Below are 20,065 nucleotides of genomic sequence, written 5' to 3' on the forward strand. Positions count from 1 at the left end.
CGTAGCCTCTATGGTTCTTTCTAAATTTCCAAAATTTAACAAAGTGCCTCTGTTTGTGTCCTCATAATTTACCAAATTTGTGACCTATCTGGCACATGTCCAATAGCAAAGAAACAGCAACAATGTCCCTTAAACTCCTTCAGTTCATTTTTAATGTCATCCCATTTCGTGTCTTTGGAAAAGAAATGGTTAATAAATAAATAATACGTCATCTTTTTATTACAGTGGTGTAGTATTTTAATCACATGAAAACATTATCTTAACCAGAGTTTCTTAGAATTTCACCATAAACCTCTTGGCCATCGTGAGACATCAATGTTTGTAGTGCCCTAAAACACCAATATCACTGAACAACAAGTCATTCTTTATGACTTATTTCATTAAAAACAAAAATACTATGTATCATGAGTTTCACACCACTTCTTTCAGATCAGATTCCACGAGTCATCATCGTGTATTATGTCTACCTGCCTCCTGCACATACCTTAAATCAGGGCCTTTTCAGGTACAATATAAGGCATGTGTACGGCAAAACAGTTGGCTTATTATGGCCAGCCTTTATTCAAAACAACAGCTTGAAATTCGTATTGAGATATTCACAGACCTGTCAGATTTAATCATTTGGTGTGGCAACGCTGTCATTGTTTTTAGGAGGGCTGAAACCCCTCGCCAATGAGATCAGCTCTTTCCAGTCCCCAACAATTACTTTCACAGTTTTCATGTCTTTTTTCTTTTTCCCTGCAAAGAGCATGAGGTTAATGACTGAAAAATTTTCTTGCAAAGCAAAACTATTTTTGCAGTATGAATTGTATTACCTTATGCATAAAGCAACCAACTATGTTGTTGTAATTCTTCCTGGAGACCAGTAGAGGTCGATAAAGATCATGGATTTTTGCACCCTTTTCATGCAATGATGGAGTTAAAGAAAAAAGCCAAATTGATAACTGTAGTTCATCCAAAATTGCATGGACATTTTAGCATTTTTAGTTTGTGGATGTTGTCATTATTGGTTGATGTTGGATCAAGAGTGATTTGGGAGAAAAGAGTAATTTCTGCTAATTCCCCTATGGTTTAATTGGTTGCAAGAGTGTAAAGGTATTTGCTGATGTTTCCCAGAGAGTAAATATCATCTTATTTAAATGTAAAAAAAATAATTTTCTCTACAGTATAACAAGGGTACATGTGAAAATATTTTAAGTTTTTTGAGATGAGTAATGTTCAGATTAACCAGGCAGAATTTTAACATGAAAGTAATTAATGCCCGGGTCTGGAGCAGTCTGATGTGGATCCCTTCGCTCTGTTTATTCTGTTAACACAGCCTGATCCCTCCACTGCTCCTCTATTGTGTTAATTTTTTTCCCCCTGCTCTCTCCAAGCTCAGAAGTTGCCAACTCACCAAGGAACTGCAGGCGATTAAGTGTAGGAGGATGAGGATAATTACAAGCTTGCTATATTCAGTCAGGTCCCCAGCTCCCAGATCACTGCCTGCTATCCACACTCTGTGCTGCTAAGCTGGACAGAGCGAGAGGAAACGCTCTGCTCTCTGAGAGAACAATCACAGGCCTGAGAAGCAGAAAAATGCAGACGACCCAGATGAGTCACATTATGTCACAAACATGAGCTGCAAAAATTCACCTGTGATCTCATCATTATAGGAGTGGAGGAGCTTGAAAGTATGAAACTGAGTTTTGTCTTGCTGACAGTAGAACAGCAAATATCCTCACCTTTGTTTGAGTGGTTTTCATGATTTGAACCTATAAATAAACGAGTCACAGTAGTCCTACCCTGGCATTTGAGGAGAAATATTTGAGTAATCCAGGACCTCACTGACTGAAGCTTTACTGAAAAGGGTTTAAATCATTGATAAATATCTACCATGCTAAAATGACAAAATTAAGAGTTCCTGCTCCTCACTTTGTCACATTTCTTAACACAATATCTTGAAATTAAATATTAAAACCAGCAATGAAAAGGTGTCATTTTGGACAGACATACATTTCTTATATTATTTCTGACATTCTTGAGACCAAAGAATAAACCTATAATCTAACTGTAGCTGTGATCATTGTTTATTGGTTTCCAACCTTTTTCCTTGGAGCCCGCCTTTCTGTATCTAATAAGCGCTGAACCCCCTATGACCTAGACGGAAGGAAAATAAAGAAGCAGTGCTGTCAGAAATCAACATAAATTTTAACTGTTTCATGAATAAAATCCAAAGAAATATGTCTACAGATCGTTAGCCCCATAGTATAATTGCATAAGTTGACCAAATTGTGATATCTGCCTATTTCTACTCTTCTAACACTGCTGATTCAGTCTGCCTTATTAGTGGGGCAGCTTTACTAGAAAATTACATAACAATTGTTCATTTTGTGATACAACCATGAAATCTGGTACAGTCACAGCCAAAGGCATTCCCAAAAGATGTAGATATGGAGGCATCAAGAATTTTCAACATGGCGCCCACGGCAGCCATTTTTCTAAATGGCCACCAACGATAACTGTTTTCTCATCAATTTTCTTATCAGGAATGGATATTTACTGATATTGGTGACCTAATTAGTTTAATTTGTCTACCATACCATTGGAGAGGGTGGAGGTTTGGTGAAAAATTGGTGGCGCGAAGATCAGAAATGAGTGTGGCTTAAACAGGCGTTGTTTTATTTTTGCAATTTCACATGACACATGGAAATTGAAAAGATGGAATGGAAATTGAGTTTGAGGTTATTTTCTAAGCCTGAAATTGATACAGTTTGAACAAAAGTTGCTACCTGCCATATTCTGTTTATTAGAAAATTAGAGACGCCTCAGAATTTAGCTTCAGATCAATTCTTTTGATCTCAAGAATAAGAGAACCATTTCAAATTGACACTACGTTTTACGTATATGAACTTGAAACTTGAATTAAATTTCAGATCAGTGTTTTATTACAAGACTGAAAGAAACTTGAATTGAGTTTCCTATCAATGTTTGATCACAAGAGTAAAATAACTATTAACATTTTACACTAAGTTTGATATAAACTTGAGCTTGAAATAACCTCCACTGAATCAATGAAAACTTTTTTTTTTTGGGGTATTTTTCTGGGAGAGGGAGGGAAAAGGAGAGTGAGGTGTTTTTTTAAGCGATGTATAAATGGGGTTAAAAAATGAAAAGAGAGGGAAAGTGCTTCTGTCTGTCACAGCAGTCTATTCAACATTCTCCTTCACAGAAACAAAGGGATGTACAGTTTAATTCAGCTTTTTTGCACGTGCACTGCCTCACACAACTCTTCTTACAAAAATTGACCTACACCTAGCCCGATCAATCATCCAGTGCCATTTAATACCTGTGCGATCTGTACACCATCCGAGTAACTACATGAAGTCATGTAAAGCCCTGTTACCCTTGGCTCGGCTCTCCTGCGCTGGCACATCCTGTCAATTCAGGCGCAGCTATCTGACTACATCTAAATATGCACAATATCAACTAGATGTGGGACTAACATTAGATAGCACTTAGGAAACTAACTCTGCTACCACTACACTATCACTAAAAGGAGTAGATTGATACTGACTACAGAAATAATGACGTTAATGGCTAATGTATGTAGCTGACACTGAACCCCATGCTGAGTTTAACAGCAGTGGTGTCACCGGTGTGCCCTGCTTCGACATCCATTCTATTACATTATCTGTAAAACATGACTACTGTCAAAATAATTATTCTTTTTTTTATATTCTTCATCATCCTTTATCATCATTTCTGATAAGTAAATTGATGAGAAAACGGTTATCATTGGTGGTCATTTTGAAAAATGGCTGCCATGGGCATCATGTTGAAAATTGAGGATGCCTCCATATCCAGATTTCTTTGGAATGCCTTTGGCTATAACTTTACCAAATTTCATGCTTGTATCACAAAGTGAACAATTGTTGTGGTTTTCTCCTCCACTATATTGGAAGTGCAAAAAAATGCAATATGGCAGGTGTCCACTTTAGGCTGGCTGCAGGAACGGTAGTCACATACACAAAATGTTTTTACACTAGAAATAAACTGGTTTACAGCCTGTTTACAGGGATGTTTTTGTAACATAATCGTTTCTATCATATTTAGGAAAAACCTCACTGGTAGGCGCTTCTCATTTGACGGACAGATAGCTTGACAAGCAGACACTACCACCAGAAGGCTGGCTTTAGCTTAGCTGACAGGAAGTCAAGCTCAGTGGGCGGGCCTACTAGGTTGTCGACCTTTAGGTTGATCCAAAGTTCAGTTGAGACAGCGATTTCAATATGGAAGCCGCCACAGATTGGCTTCAAAAGCTGTTTGAGTCCGCCTATTGTATTCAAATGGCTAATGTCACACAGGCTTTGTCCAAATCTTTTAACATTCTGTTTTCTTTTTTTCTGAAAACCTAAAATTCAAATTAGGCAATTGCGCAATGAGGCAAACGATATGTTATTCTTTCAAAAAGGCATTTTTATCAGTTTCATCATTTTTAAGCAAATCTTATTCTGACAACAGGTTGTTCTTTTGCTTGAAGTGCTTATTGATAAAAGCAAACGCATTATGCCAGCCCCTCCCATTTCTGGGTAGAAACACTCTTTTTTAATGAATGGTAAACATGAGAAAGATGGAGTCTTCAGGGATTCTAATCAGGGCTGTTGAAAGATTTACAATTTGACTGTGATTGATTGCATCCCTTTTTGCATTCAAAACTCTTTTTTCTTTTGTTTTGAATTTTCCTACTGTTTAATAGGTAGATCAAAGATTTTAACAGAAAAAAAGAACTTGCTATGGATTGAAAAGGAAATCAGGGGGCAGTAAAGAAGCTAAATGTTTGAGCTGTCTGTGAGTTTTTAAAGAGAAATAAGACATAAAAGCACAGTGGTGGGCTTATTTTATATCACTGTGTCTGCAGAGAGATGCTGCAGTGGCTTAACCAAATCACAGTTTAAAACAAATGGCTGCATTAATTGTTGAAATGAATTAATCCCAATTAATGTGATTAATCTTGACAGGCCTAATGCTAATGATTTAAAACCATACAGTTGTTTCTTTGGCACCATAATCAAGTTTAACATGAAACAGTCTTTCCTGGACAAGCACTGACACAGCAGATAAACAGTCAGGCATATATGAGTGTCTGATCACACTCACACTGTCACACTGGACAGCTGAGCTCATCTTGTGGCATCGCATACCTTATGTGTGCATTTCAACCACGTCACCATAGTTAGAGCTTCTCATTTAAAATGTTAATGAATCAGTCAATGTGCTAAGAAACTGTTAACTGGAAGGCAGATTGCAGCTCCAGCTGGATAAATGTCTGTAGGAACACGGGTCTCACATTCAACTGCTTTACTCCTCTCTAGTTTCAGCACAAAATCTCAGAGCTCTTTGAGGATAAAAAGATGCCATAAATTGTGTTTTTTAAACTGATTGAACCACAAAACATGTCACAGCATTACATCACATTTCTACCACTGTTTTTTAATCTTCTCCTATTCAGCATTAGGGCTTGTTTTCATCCTAATGGGGGTGCTGCCAGGAAGTGACATCAGGCTGCTCTAGTCAACAGCTAAGTAGGGAGGGGCCACATAATAGGCTTTGATTGGGGCCTCCAAATGACTGAAAGCACCCCTGAGTCCAGGTCCAAATCCAGCCTGAAACTCCTTTATTCTTTTTGTGATTTAAGATTGGGCTTTTTTGCCTTTATTCAGGTAGGACAGCTGGGGAGAGAGAGTGGGGGAAGACATGCAACCAATCAGCGCAGAGATCAAGAATCGATCCCCGACCTGTGTGTTCAGGACTACAGCATTCGTACATGAACGTCCGAGCTAAACCGGCGCCCCGACTCCTTTTCCATATGTTATTCCCCACTCCAACTTCCTGATTTTTCTACTCCATCCTAAGAAAAAAGGCAAAAAGACCAAAAATAATAAGACAAACTTCATTAGTGTTCCCTTTTTTGAAATGTATGAATACTCTGAGATTTAATTCACTTGAAAACAGAACACACATTTCCACACCTTATTAAGAATTTAATTATTTGTTTATTTATTAATTTATTTACGTATTTCTATCTCCAGATTCACCCACCCGAAAAATATAAATTCCGGTGTATTCCAAAAGAAAAAAAAAGGAACAATGGCATCTTCATCAACTGCATCAAAGGAATTAATCAACAAAAGTGGCAATAATTATTATCATTATTACAATAATAATTCAATGATCAGAATATCCACATTCATAACAAATCCATATACAACTGCAATACACTCTTCAACACCACTCTTCCATTAATATACACAAAATCCCCAAATGTCTGTCCTGTCAAAACAACAATAGAGGAGTTTTGGGGAGGGGGTGGGGCTATGGCTTGTCAAGGGGGTATGAAGATGAGTGACCAGCAGAGTAAATGGATCTAAGGTTAGTAAGAGTATAAGGGGGGAGGCACACTTATTTAGTAAGGACCTATACAAAAACAAGCAATGTTATAATGACAGTATACTTTCATGGAAGAATTCGCCGCTCTAACCACAAAAGGTTAAACAGAAGGCTCCATGAGAGGCAGAATTTGGGGAACAAAATTTCAAGAAATATATACGGGTTGTCTGAATAAATATATAACTCTGAATGACAACCGTTGCAAACATATACCATAGGAACCTAAAGTGAAAGTCAGATACGCAAGAACTCAAAACAGGTCGAGAGTTTTCAAAGAAATGTAGATGGAGGTTTCTGGAAAAAAATTGTCTTAGTCTATATATGTACAAACATTGCTTGGTCACCCAAATCTACTTAGAAAAGCTTTTTAGTTGGTCAGAAAATGAGTGCAAGCTTAAGATTATGTAAGTTTCTTCATGTAGGAGAGCTTCGAGAAGGCAGCTATGCTGTTTAACAGACCAGGCTGATATTCTACGTCTGCACAGGGAGTGCTTCTGATAGCTCTAAACGATTAAAAACCTTTCCATGCCTCAGTATTGGTAACTTGAGAAGACCTATTCATAGAAAGAGAGAGAAACATTAGAGGAAAAAATAACTGTACACTCTGCATATACAAACAAACTGTATATACACATAGACATACCATATATACACATTTATCCAGTATATACACATAGATTTAGCCAGTACGCACACCTATATACAAACACATTCACTCATTTTAGCAGGACCTCTAACATATCTCTCTCTGTTTCAGTCATTAGCAGGGATTTAAACTCGGCCTGGTGTCAGTGGAGTCCATCCATAGAAATAAACAGGGAGGGTTTTTTTTTTGCAATAGGATTGCAGAAAAGTGGCCACACTGAAACCAAGAGTTCATCCTCTGCTTGGTTAAACTACAGACACAAAGTCGAAGTGGAGTAAAAAAACTGTAAGAATCTCCTCATCGGTATAGCGTCACATCGTCCGCGTATGGAGAGCTCCATGGGCAAGAAACATCCGTCCACCTTTTTTGTTATAGTTTTAAGAGATTCTAACTAAAAGGAAGGATTGCACAAGTCACAGCAACGTGCAAACTGCTGTAAGGGGAGTAGGTAAAACACAAGTTTGTCCCTTTGCGTCACAGTCCAGTTAGGGCAACGTCTCTCCACAAGATTGTCTTGGTACGAAAACTTGGTTCATATAAAATGGATTATTTATTATGAACTTCCATTAGATAGAGGAATCTATCTATATCAATAAATAAATATCTGCTCCGGAAGATTTCTGATGAATAGTTTTCTGTTAAATACTAGTGTAAGAATAAGTAGTATCATAGAAATATAAATAATAACATTCTGTCCGGTTTTTCAAAGTCTTTGTTGAAGCAAGAGTGTTGCTCTGAAGGAGTTTCACTTGTCGTATTAGGCTGTGCATATTTAGTTTCCTTTAAAAGCAAAGTCTGAGAGAGAGTCAAACGGAAGAGCTTAAACTATAGATAGAGAAAGAGACCAAATGTCTAAAATGAAGCGGTTAAATAATGCTTTCCTAGATAGATAAAGAGTGAGTAGATGGAGAGGAATCAAGAGGCTAATTTGAAAAGACTATAAGAGAGAGAGAAAGAGAGGGAAATAAATGCTTTGAAAGTAAACCAGCTTTGACTGAAATTGTAAGAGAAGTCAAGCACCTTTGAAATACATCTTACCCACAATGCGCCTCCCCTCTCTCTCAATTCGAGCATCGCGCCTTCCTTGGCCTTTGTGTTCCTCCGTGTTCAGACTGCATAGCTGTTCTTTGCATGCTCGGCAGGCTAACAAATGCCAATATTTGTCCAGCCTACCTCCTAAAAGTTAAATGTAGATCCAAGCAAGAGGCGTCAAACACATTAAAAAAGATCCTGTTATCAAATCAGAGAGAGAGGGCCCAAGTGAGATGAAAAAAAAAAAGATCCCAGCATTTCCTTACATGGTCCGCTGGGGCTCTGCACCATCCCGTGAGCAAAGAGAATGGGACCAATGCCCCAAGTTCTCCCTTTGTCAGCCAATCGCGTCACGAGAGAGGGCTCTGGACATTTGGCCATGCCACCCGGAGTGCCGATGGTGCATCAGCCAATTAGGTTCCACATGATCCTCGATGAAGCTTTGAGAGTGGCTAGGGGGAGAAAAAAAAGGGAGACAGAGAGAGAGAAGAAACGAGGGAGGGTGCTTGATCAGGTGCTATTGAAGCATAGCTAGAGAGCGAGTTATCTGCATGGTGGCAGTCTTTCCAAAGCTGGACTTATCTCTGTTTCTATAGTTTTTGTGTTCAGCTCTGAGGCAACTGCTTGTTTACCTGAGTCACTGAGGTATTTTCACAGCAATATTAATTTCTCAATCACGGATCAAGACACTGAATTTCAAATCTAGACCGCTTTAAATCCAACATTTCTTTACATATATAACTAGAAAGAAGGTAGCCCTACAAGCTGTCTAAATCAAAGACATCTTTCCCTGTGTAAGACTGTGAGCATTATTATTATTATCAACATTTGGTGGTTTAACAAGTTAAACATTCACTGGAAGTAAAGTACTAGCATTGGCCTTGTTATCTGCAAAGATAAAGAAAAATGGCCGACACAAAGCTGATGAGAAACTCTTCCTGGTTGAACCTAGACAAGCGAAGTTGTTTCAGAGCGACACCAGTGTGTGAGGCTACAGACAAAAACAAATTTACATCCAGACAGACCTTACAGAAAACAATTCAAACACAAAATGAAGGAATATGGAAACACAGTACAAACATTTCAAAGACATTCAAAAGTACATCCTACAGTCTTATTATACTGACCGCCCAACAGTTAACTTCAAAACATTTTCACAGGAAGAGGCCACTTTTTCATTAACATAGAACTCTTCAATTTGGAAGAAACACAAGAAAGTATGTCATAACTTAATTTCTTTAATTATTGGTGAAATAAAATGTCCTAAGCAAGGCTTTATAATCTGCATCTGATTGATGATGAGCTAGTTGACTGGTCAAAGGATGCTGAATGTAGTTATCCCAGGCACTTAATGGCAGGCTAAGCAAAACTAAATGGTTCAAATGCCTTTTTCACATATTATTGGTAGACATGGTCATGAAGAGACCCAAAATAAAAACACAAGACAAACACTACTCTGTTATAAGGGCTTGTATGCACTCAAAGTTATTTTAGGCCAATTTAAGAGTCACTTTTAGAGGCAACGCTTATCTTTTAAGACAGTCCAATCCCTTTTAGTTGACAGAAAATTGGTCATGAACTCCATTCATACATGTCCGCCAAAGTGGCGCCATTTAGTGTTAAAATAAAGGGTCTCTTTGTAAACTGAAAATAGCACTTTGAGGCTAAGCTAATCAATCAGTTTTCCACCAATTTTGAGCCTAATAGCTGCTTTTTCTTGTCTGTAAATTAACCAGAGATTGGAGGAGACTGCTTCTAAAACACAGACAATGGAGACCCCCGGCAAACCCCATAAGAACAACAACAGGATGCACATAAAACAACAAAAAGGGACACGTACAGAGGGGGAAAAGTCCTGTCAAAGACAAACTGCCAGAGGGAGAGAGAAAAAGACAGTGAGTGAATCATGACAGAGGCAGTGCTATGGCAGACACAGACATTCGACTTGGAAAAATGGCACCATTTGTTTCTGTTTAGCACCAGTTTGTCACATATCGGTTCTGAGATTGAGAAGAGAAAAATTGCACGAGCTCAGTCCAAAAGAACAAGAAGTCCCTTAGGTTGAAAGGAAAAAAAGATTCCCAAAAATGTCTTCCGTTTCTCCTCAAAACTCTACGACGCTTGATCTTGTGTCTTTGAATCTATGTTTTCAGCCCACAGATCGTTTCTCTTGCTAGCAAACTCTATTGAAAAACCCTGTTGAAAAACACTCAAAGGCACTAGGAAAAGCCAGACTACATGTCCAAACCTCTACCTAAAGTATATGCAGCCTGGCGTGATTAGAATAGGTATTAAATGCACCTACACCCATAGGAGTCAAGGGTTGCTATAGCTACCTAGCTACTAGCACCTGCTAATGGCTGCTATGAAGTCTTTGGGGGTGTAAGACGTTCTGTAGTGCTTTATCCTTAAATCTCATGAAGCCACAGAGCACATGTTGACTTATTAGCTTGTTTCAAACAGGTATCATTATCTTGTCCTGCAAGACTGATACGAACTCCATGCTCCACGTGAGCATCAAGAGAACAAATGTCCGATAAAGAGCCCTTTGTGTTGTGTTCATGTAATGCACTGTACAGTAGCTGAATGGTTCCTACACGTCTCCCGCACACTCTTTCTTCTCTCTCTCGCCAGGGGAATTAGAAAATCTAAGGCGAATTCATAGTCTCGCTAATGGCGAAGACGTGTACAGTTTTTCGCTTCCGTATCGCCTCTCTCTCTCTGATTTGGCTCAGTGTTGTGTTTGACCTACTCCCCCTTCTTCTGCTATGCCTGCAGTTGCTGTTGCTGTGGTTCCGGTTGCCTGTGAGGTTGTCATGGGGGAGGATGTTTGGTTGCCACAGAGCTCTCCATTCTGACTCGGATGTTGATGAGGAGTGGGCAGAGAGGGAGGGTCTACAGTTTGGGGGAGGACTCCATTGTGGGGCGAGCTGTCGGAGGATATGCCCGAGGAAGAGACTCTGAGGCCTTGATCGTTGGTTCCTTGTCCTCCTCCTCCTCCTCCTCCCCCTCCTCCACCTTCAGTTTTCACACCGGGGTCTGCGTAACCCAGGGAGGAAAGCTGGTCCTCCTAGCGAGATAGAGAGAGAGAGAGGGGAGGGGAAAGAGGAGTGGGAGGAGTGGGGGAGAGAGATGGTCGTAGGAGAGAGGCCGTTCAATGAGCGATGGGAGGGATGAGAGGAGTCGTTGTAAAGGATGCGTCCATTCAAAGCAGATAACGTGACATGTGGACGGAGAAATCACATGTTGGAAGAGGTGTGAGAGAGTGGGAGGAGGTAAGAATAGTGAGAAACAGATGGGAAGAGGACAGGGAGGAAAAATCACCAGAGAAGGATGTGAGTGGGAAACATCAACATCGGCAAACACAAAGAGCCGGTTGGAATGGAAACGTGTAAAAAGCAATGGCAGAAGCAAAGAGAGGATTTTCAAAATAAAAGACAAGTGATGGGGGATTGGAAGAGTCACACGTAGAGAGAGGAAGAGAGACAGGGAGAGGAGAGAGAGAGGAAAATGAGTCACAAAGTTGATGCATGGCATACACCAATAGAAATGGCAGCACAGGAAAGGGGACACAGGGAGAGAGGGGATGAAGGGGGATTAAAACTCTTGAGGTCAAAAGGTCCTGATCCTCTTTGGATGAGTAGCAAGGGGTGTTTGTCGGGTGACAGGTGTCAGGAAAAGGCAGGAAGTCAAGTGAGTCATTCTTTGCCAATGAGTAGAAATTAGTGTCCAAAATGTACTATTTAAAAGTGCAAGCTTAAGTAGCTAAAATAACTTTAAACTAAGAGCTTGTGTCCACATATTTTCTGCAGCAGAGCACTAAGGATGCTCCATCTGTTTCTTTCTTATCGACTGCTTACCCAAGTCTTATTTTCTCTAAGAATATAGCAAGGATTCAGTCTAGACCTGCTATTTATGCAGCTAGGTTTTAATGGTAATTTAATTCTATAGAGATTAAAACCACCTTGTATGGGCTCATGTTCTTTAGCTGGGCCTCTTAATATTAAAAGGTTAAATTGTTTCTCTACTTCCAGGTTATTTTGTTCTATATTTTAAAAGAGAATGCTGGATATGTTGCTCTGAAACATTAACCCTATGATAGATACCAGGGGTGGGCTGAGTATCTTGAATTAATTTTCATATAACTGGTCTTTAGTGTCTATAGAAGAAAAAAATCTTTTCTTTTAGGAGTTAACATTTGTTCATATTCTGGGCAAAATGGCAGATCTGACCATAATGCAGCATCTGGTTTATTTCAGAGCTCTTGTTTCTGGTAGATCTGCTGACGTTAGTGTTCCTTTATGATCATATTTGTCTGGAATACCGTAGTGCAGGGAAAACACGTTAAGCCTCATTTGTGCTCTACATTTGAGTACAAACAGACCTTTCTGCCCATACTCTGCGCTCATTTATTCCATTTTTCATCCTCAAAGCTTACAGATACGGACCAAATGCTGCAACGCCACTGCGGCAGTGTTGAGCAATACAGCCAACAGTTCAAACCAGAGAGGCAAACACAACGAAAAAGAATCGTTTGAAACAAGGTGGAACTTAATCGAGTCTTCTGAGGAAGCATAGCATACTACTGAGTGAGTTTTTAGAAAATATATTCATATAAATGATATTCGCTTATCTGGGCACAAATACAGACAACTACAAGAGCACAGCTGAGCAGAGGACAGACTGTTCTTTCTTTAGTCTGTGGGACGGATGGAACAGCTTTAAAGTAGCTCTGTGAGAGATGGTGACCTCAAGTGGAGTAGTTAGTCAATATACTCAATTTTCATTTGTGAGTACAGCATATATGAGTCTTTAGCTTTACATCCATTAGGGCTGCTTAATTCTGGATTGATATTGGGATCATAATCCCTACATAACATCACTTTGTGTGTGTATTTTAAATGATTGAATGCCACGACATTGTAGCAAATTCTGCAAGTTATTTTGCATTGTTACAAGTCCTTTTTTTTTAAGATTTATTTTTGGCATTTTTGCCTTTATTTGATAGGACAGTAGATAGAGTCGGAAACAGGGAAGAGAGCGGGGAGAGACATGCAGGAAATAGTGCCACGGGCCGGATTTGAACCCAGGTCGCCCGTTCACACGACACGCGCCTCAACCACTCGACTACCAGCGCGCCAGCATTGTTACAAGTCTGACTCAGCCCTGCGATTGACTGGTGACCAGTCCAGGGTGTACCCCGCCTCTCGCCCAACGACAGCTGGGATAGGCTCCAGCCTACGGGATAAATATAGAAAACGGATGGACAAATCTGACTCTTTAGAATCAAAGTGGAACTATATGATTGAGGTCATTTTAACGGTTTGTTAAACAAGGGCTGCCTTTTGTCTTCATCTTTAGCTTTCTCTTTCTAGATTAACTAAAGTGCATACTATGGCTCTGGGGCTCTCTCTGCTCCTCACTTAATTTAAAGTGAGAGCAGTATTGGTAGGAGGGGGCTGGAAAGCAAAGGCTCCCAGCCTCTTACCTCTGAGCCCTCCTGCTTATATCTAAGAAAAACTGAACCCCCCCTCCATGACCACCTGGGAAAAAAAATGGTACATTGCTGTCATAAATCAGGATGGGTTTTAGTTGTTTCATTGATAAAACCCCAAGAAAAAATTTCTAAACATGTTTTTCTTTATGAAGAAGATTTATTAAGTATTTATGATGATTTTTGTCAGAAAAGACCTGTGCCCCTTAGGTACCAATGCCGTAAAGGGTGGAAGGGTGTGCTCCATTTTTCACACAAACCTATGGACAAAACAAGCAATTGTTTAATCTCTGTTAGCTTGTTTTCAGGATTGTGGGAAGCCAAAGCTATCACCGGAATTGAAAGCTGGTCAATTCCCTGGGTCTGTCCTCTATCTACAGTCATCAGGATGAAAGTCCCTGCTCCATATGGTTGTTCTCTAATGTGACAGATCTGCTGCTATCTGAAAAGTTCAGGTATTTTTAGATGGTGGCACAAAGAGGCAGTTTGCTTTGCTGCTGTAGTTTTCATCACTTTGCATCAATCTTTCCTCTTGGTGAAAATTGCATTAATAATATCCTTAAGAAATAAAAACATGTGGACACAGACTCTATAAGAACTCTAGGACTACTGCTTAATCTTAACAGCCATATTGTAGCATCAGCCTGCTACTCAAACATGCAAAAAGCCACAAAGAGCTTAGAGCCAAATTTCAAAAGCAAGATTAAATTACATCCTATATCCTAACAAGAAATCCAAATCTCTGTCAAATTCACCAACAAAAAAGTCCAAACCCAAACCCATTGCCTACATAGCAATGAGTGTCTGCATTGGCATTCATCCTGGGTTGGAGCGTTTGATCGGTGATTAAGTCAGAGTTTGGTTTTGCTATCTTACTTACATTGGCGCAGAATAACAGCAATGCAAAACTAGTTTCAATTAAAGTTTTAAATCAAGGTCTGTTTGCAAGCCTTCACTCCCAGTCTTGTTCACTGACGTCTGTGTGGGAGCAGTGGGAAGAGAAAACAATTGGGTTATTGTGCCAATAGACAACTAAGAGGACTCTATTCATGATGGTGCTTAATGCATCCAAGAGCTACAGCTAGAGATCTGAATATGTAAGCATTTTGCATGCTGAAAAATCACAGTTTCACCATCAAAGCTAGGTAGAACCTCTTGAAATAATTGCAATTAATTAATCTTGCCTGGCACATTTGATTTGCAGTGTCTAGACATGATTACATGAGTACATCTAAAATAGCTTCAACATGAGCTTCTTTTAAACAAACATTAGAAAATGTATGACACTGAATACCACTTTAATGCTTGCATAGAAGAAGTGTACAATACTGTAAAATGGATGAGATGACGTGCTGTAGAGGGAAAGGACAGGAAGTAGGAGGAATAGCTTGGTCTGCATCCAGTAGAGAAAATTAATCAAAAAGCAAATTATCTCTGGATAAGCTGTAATCTGATGGGTGTGTCCATTGTGAGTGGAGTGGGTGTTTCCGTTTCACTCAAAAGAAGAACAAAAAAAGGAAAAATTACCCCAAGATTTGATGTGAATTAGCAGGCCTTTTCTCTTCTCAATCAGAACCAAAATGAATGAAAACATCAGCTGCTAACTGGTGCTACGAACAGCTACAGTCTTTATATGGGAACAGACGGTTACAGGATGCCAGTAACATGACTCCACGAACACTTGTTTCGTTACTCTGAAACACAACCAACAGTGTCGTTTAATATCCATGTGTAGACCAAAACACATGTCTATTAAAGTCAGAAATCAGGCATCTGAACAAAGACAGGGTAAAAATGTTTACTGACATCCTTCTGAACTTACCAAACTCGCTTCACTCTCTGGGGGCTGTAGTGTTTGATTACTTGATGCATTCAATTACAGCTTGGAATGAGAGTGTTTTTATGTTTGTGATATTTATTTTACCGGAGACAGAAACACAACACACTAAAATGTAAGATGTATAATAATGATGCAGTATCATACACATAAAGTCTTACCCATCTCCTCCAATCTCCAATCAGTTTAAGAATCTTTCTCGCCTCCATATTAGGGATTAAAACCTGCTTTTTCATCCATGTATCTATGCAGTTAGATTATAATAACCTCTATGGATTAAAGTGACTACTTAGCCAGGAGAAGAGCCTTATCTTTGATGCTAAACGAACAAACAAAAAAACTTAGTATGCATGTCACACATCATCAGACATCATCTGACTTTCACCACCATTCGACCAAAATAATGTGTCCAAGTACCAAACAAACACAAACACAGAGATACCAGAAACACTGACTCACTGAAACACACAGAAAACACACAAGAAAGAAAACGTGTACATTAATCAGTGTTCCTCAGGGAGGGATTGGGTCAGATACGGAGATTTCCCATAATTCCCATTGTGTGTCTGAGGGTGTGCTGAGAGGGATGGAAAGGTGAATGGACATGTGGGTTTATGTGTAGGAAAATAAATAGCTGTGCAAGAGGGGAAAACTAAAATAAAACAAGTTTATGTAGTATTTTTAAAGACTTTTAGACTAAAATGTTGGCAAGAATTAGTTTAAAATAAGAGCCTGATTTGAACGAGTAAATAGGGCCAAATTGTAACAATGCTTTTCCACTGTGTGGCAATGTCTTGACATGACTCAGCTTTTCTTGTTTTTGGTATAAGGCACTAACCTGACATGCCAGATGGATTTGTTTCACACATCCATCTGGAAAACCTTCTATAGACGGTGTTTGGTAAAGGGCAGAGGCTTTGAAAAAACACTCGTCTTCATGGGCCAATCAGAGCAACAAAACATGTGACTTAGCCGCTACCGAGGAGTAAACTCCATAGAGAACTGCTTAACACGAACCATGGCGATTGTAGACATGTCAGTTCAGGACTTTTGTCTGTTTTAAAAAGAAAACAACTCAATGCTCTTCTTTTAACAAAGAAATGTCGTAAAGTTCTGATAAAACTGGTGCTGGCAGCATCCATGCTAATGTCTTCTGCCATAATTGCACCGGCCTTTTGTCGCTGCATGCTTATGTCACGACTCCGCCTCACCTGAAAGTACTGCCTCTTACTCCTGATTGGTCCTGTCCCTTTCTAACCGGGCCTTAAGTATTCAGATGGGAGCTTTGCATGATGGATTTGCCAGTGAGAAACACAGAAACGGGTGATTCCATCTGCTTTATAAGGTTAATAAGGCACTGTAATCTTTATTACTTTGATGGTACCTCCTCAACCTAAAACTGTTAGGTCGAACTCAACTGCACTGGAGGACATTGAGGAGATGGTATACCTTGTTCTTGATCCAAAGTAAAACAGCAGGAGAGTTTGGGACGTTTTACAGCAGTACTAAGCTGATTACAAGGGGTTTGATTCCTGTGCTGGACATCCCACCTGTAATGTACTTTTTGATGATACTCTCAATGGTTGTTACTTTGTTTTGCTTTAAAATAGGGTGGTCAAAGTTAATGTATTAATTACAATAAATTAAGATCCATTATAGGTTCATTAAATGTTCTAATTTAATTTAAAGGACCGTGAGATTGACAGGCAGATTGATGCAGCATCAGCAGTACTGCAGGCATATGCTGGTCTGTTGTTGAGAAGGAGCTGAGCCTGAAAGCAAAGCTTTCAATTTAATTTACTGGGTGCTATAGTATGTTCCAACCCTCACCTCTGGGTAATGATAAAATTAGCATCGAAAGGAGAAAGGAGGTGGTTCGGGCATCTGATCAGGATGCCTCCTGGGCCACTCCCTTTGGAGGCCTTCCTGGCACGTCCAACTGAGATGAGACCTCAAGGGTGATTCATGATTGGGGGATCCCATGAGGAGTTGGAAAGTGTTGCTCTGGAAAGGGATGTCTGGGTTGACTTGCTCAGCTTGGGATCCTGGCTTTTTGACCCCGGGTAAGCGGAAGAAAAATGTATTAATGGAAATCTGAAATTTGAAATTAATCCCATGCTTTATTGTCCCTTTCAGCGCACTTTGGTTGAGCCACTGCAGAGTCTCCCTGCAGCCTCAGTGATGTGACATAAGTCTACTACTACCCCTTAATGGCTCATTTCACCTAAAAAAACAACTCTCTCCCTTTCAATCCATAACAAATTCAATTTTCTGTGGTTAAGTTTATGTCATATTCTTCTATCTACCAAAAGTTTGTGGTTTCCTTTCAAACTAAAAGCAGGTCTGTGTCCAAACAAGAAGCCGATTACCCTTTGTTTGGCACAGAAAACAAACACAAAATGAAACAAAACCATTTAAATGCAAAATAATGGAATTTCAAAAGGTGATAAACTTCAGAATTTCTGAGATTAATATTGATTTAACATTCTAATTGTTTAACATCTCCTCTTTAATTCAAACCCTCATTTTTACCCTTGTGTTTTCATGTAAAGCAACTCCTAATTTGTCATCTATCCCATCACCGTTGGTCTGTCTTTTTCTATGACCTTTGCCTCATTTTTACATGCTTCTGTATCAAAGTGCATCTCTCTCTTAAAGCCCAGGATTCTGACCCCAGTGGGACGGGATCTGGTAGCGCAAAATGCACATGAGATGATTTGTACCTGTCTAAATGATCAAGAGATTGCTCATAGCAGCAGCAACAGTAACAGCAACTAATGACTCACAAAAGAGTCACTAGTCCTGTCTGAGTGGCTGAGTGAAGCTAAGGACAAACCACAAAGAGGTATCGGCAGTGTTGTAATGTCACATTTTTGTATCAGCTCAGCTCACTGAGAACCTTACCACATGTGATGCCAAAAAGAGAGCCAGGTACCAAATACTATCCCCAATGGAAAAAAGGAGTCGATACGAGTCGAGCTGGTACAACACAGTGGAAAAGCACCATTTAAGTCTTAATATTTGTTCATAAACCTGTAAGAAGTCTTTAGAACCATAAAACATGAAGCTGTAAGTATTCTTTCATTTATAAAGCTATTTCAAATTGTAACTATTTCTTAAGGCATTACTATTTTGTGTTTAGTTGTTCCCAATGCCCCTTCATTGTCAAGCAGCAAGAACTTGAAGGGAACTGAATCCTCTTTCTAACACTGGCTACATCTTAGTAGTTCTAACACATCAATGTCTATATCTTTGGACATTTTTACATACATATGAAGGAGTGTGTAGACATGGACTTGATTATCCTGGTGTTTACATGCATGCAGGAGATCCAGGCGTATCCCTGTATACATGATAACTAAAAGTATCCTGGTTTCTGATTACTACATGTTTTTGTGCAAGTGGGTGTGTTTTTTATTTGTTACGATACAAACAGTGCTAGATTTTAAATCTGAGATAAAAGAGACCACTGTGGCTTATTCTGAGATTAGCACTACTGAATGCCAATCAATACACTGCAAATGATACAAGCCACATCTTTTGTTCTGACGTTTAGCCATGTACTAATGATTATTCAGTGTTTTCAATGCGACTTTCTACACCATTCATGTTAGAAAAGTGGGATCCTGTAGCCTGTTCACCTCATGCATTTTGATGCTTTCTCCAAGATAAACTTCTAGATAAGACTGCTTTGTTTCTGCTGCCATGTTTGTTCTGCTAATAGGTCCCTTTCTTGATACCCCGGCTGCACAGTGATTGAGCATCAGGCTCCACCCACCTCTGTCGCTTACTTGCTTTTTTGATTTAAGGAGTCTTTTCAGTAAAAGTCCATAAGGGGTAGTAATTAAACAAACCAATGTTTCTGTTGCATGGATGAATTCTACATTCTGATGAAGAAAATTATATTTGAAAGTGTTATAAGTGCTTCCAAAAACTACTTTATGTATAGTTGGTTAGTTCATGATGCAAGCCAGAAGGCATCAGAACTTTTAAAACATCTGTCCTCTATCAGTGTGGAAAATCCATTCATGAATGATAACAGTGATTTATTTACTAGTGTACATACAATATGGAGTGCAGTTTATATTGAAAGACTCCTCAATTAAAAACAAACAAACAAACAAAGCAACAGAGCACAATGGTGGAGCACAACGCTCCAGTGCTACTGGCTGTGGCACATTCTGAGGTGCTGTGCAATGAAGTGTCTCCTGAGCAGATACTCAGTAGCTGTCAGAAAACATGGTAAATAAGGTTATTTCTGTGGGCCCTAATTACCTAATAATTTTATAGTAATGTGTAACTATCCAGTAGTTTCTCAAGAATAAGCTGTTATTATCTTATAATAAGTTCAGAAATATGGAACATTAAGAAAATATTAACCTAGTATAATGTCTTGATTATAAAGCAATTCTCTGGTAATTTGGTGGTATTTTGCCCTAGCTCTAACCCTCTTATCCTAATCTAAAACCCTAACCCAAACCCTTGTAGTATTGTGGCGATGCTCTGGCAATTTGATGGCATTTAAACCTTAGCCTAAACCTCTTACCCTTACACCTAAAACCCTAACCCCAAGCCCTCGTAATACTGTGGCAGTTCTCTGGTAATTTTGTGGTATTTTACTCTTGCC

General features: G+C 39.3%; 1 protein-coding gene across 9 annotated transcripts in view; it reads right to left on the bottom strand.

Moving 5' to 3' along the window:
* Positions 1-6,032: 6,032 nt before the first annotated feature.
* syngap1b (synaptic Ras GTPase activating protein 1b) overlaps positions 6,033-20,065 on the bottom strand; it is a 319,808-nt gene continuing 305,775 nt past the window's right edge. For 7 of the 9 annotated variants that reach the window (XM_041793457.1, XM_041793462.1, XM_041793461.1 and 4 more), the window contains one exon: positions 6,033-8,559. In XM_041793457.1, the coding sequence (XP_041649391.1) occupies positions 8,445-8,559 (115 nt within the window). In that variant the 3' untranslated portion in view covers positions 6,033-8,444. Of the gene's footprint in view, positions 11,178-20,065 lie in introns of all 9 variants that reach the window. The other 2 variants (XM_041793466.1, XM_041793459.1) reach the window with 2 other exon arrangements.

The sequence above is a fragment of the Cheilinus undulatus genome, linkage group 8 (assembly GCF_018320785.1).
Source record: "Cheilinus undulatus linkage group 8, ASM1832078v1, whole genome shotgun sequence".
NCBI lineage: Eukaryota > Metazoa > Chordata > Actinopteri > Labriformes > Labridae > Cheilinus > Cheilinus undulatus.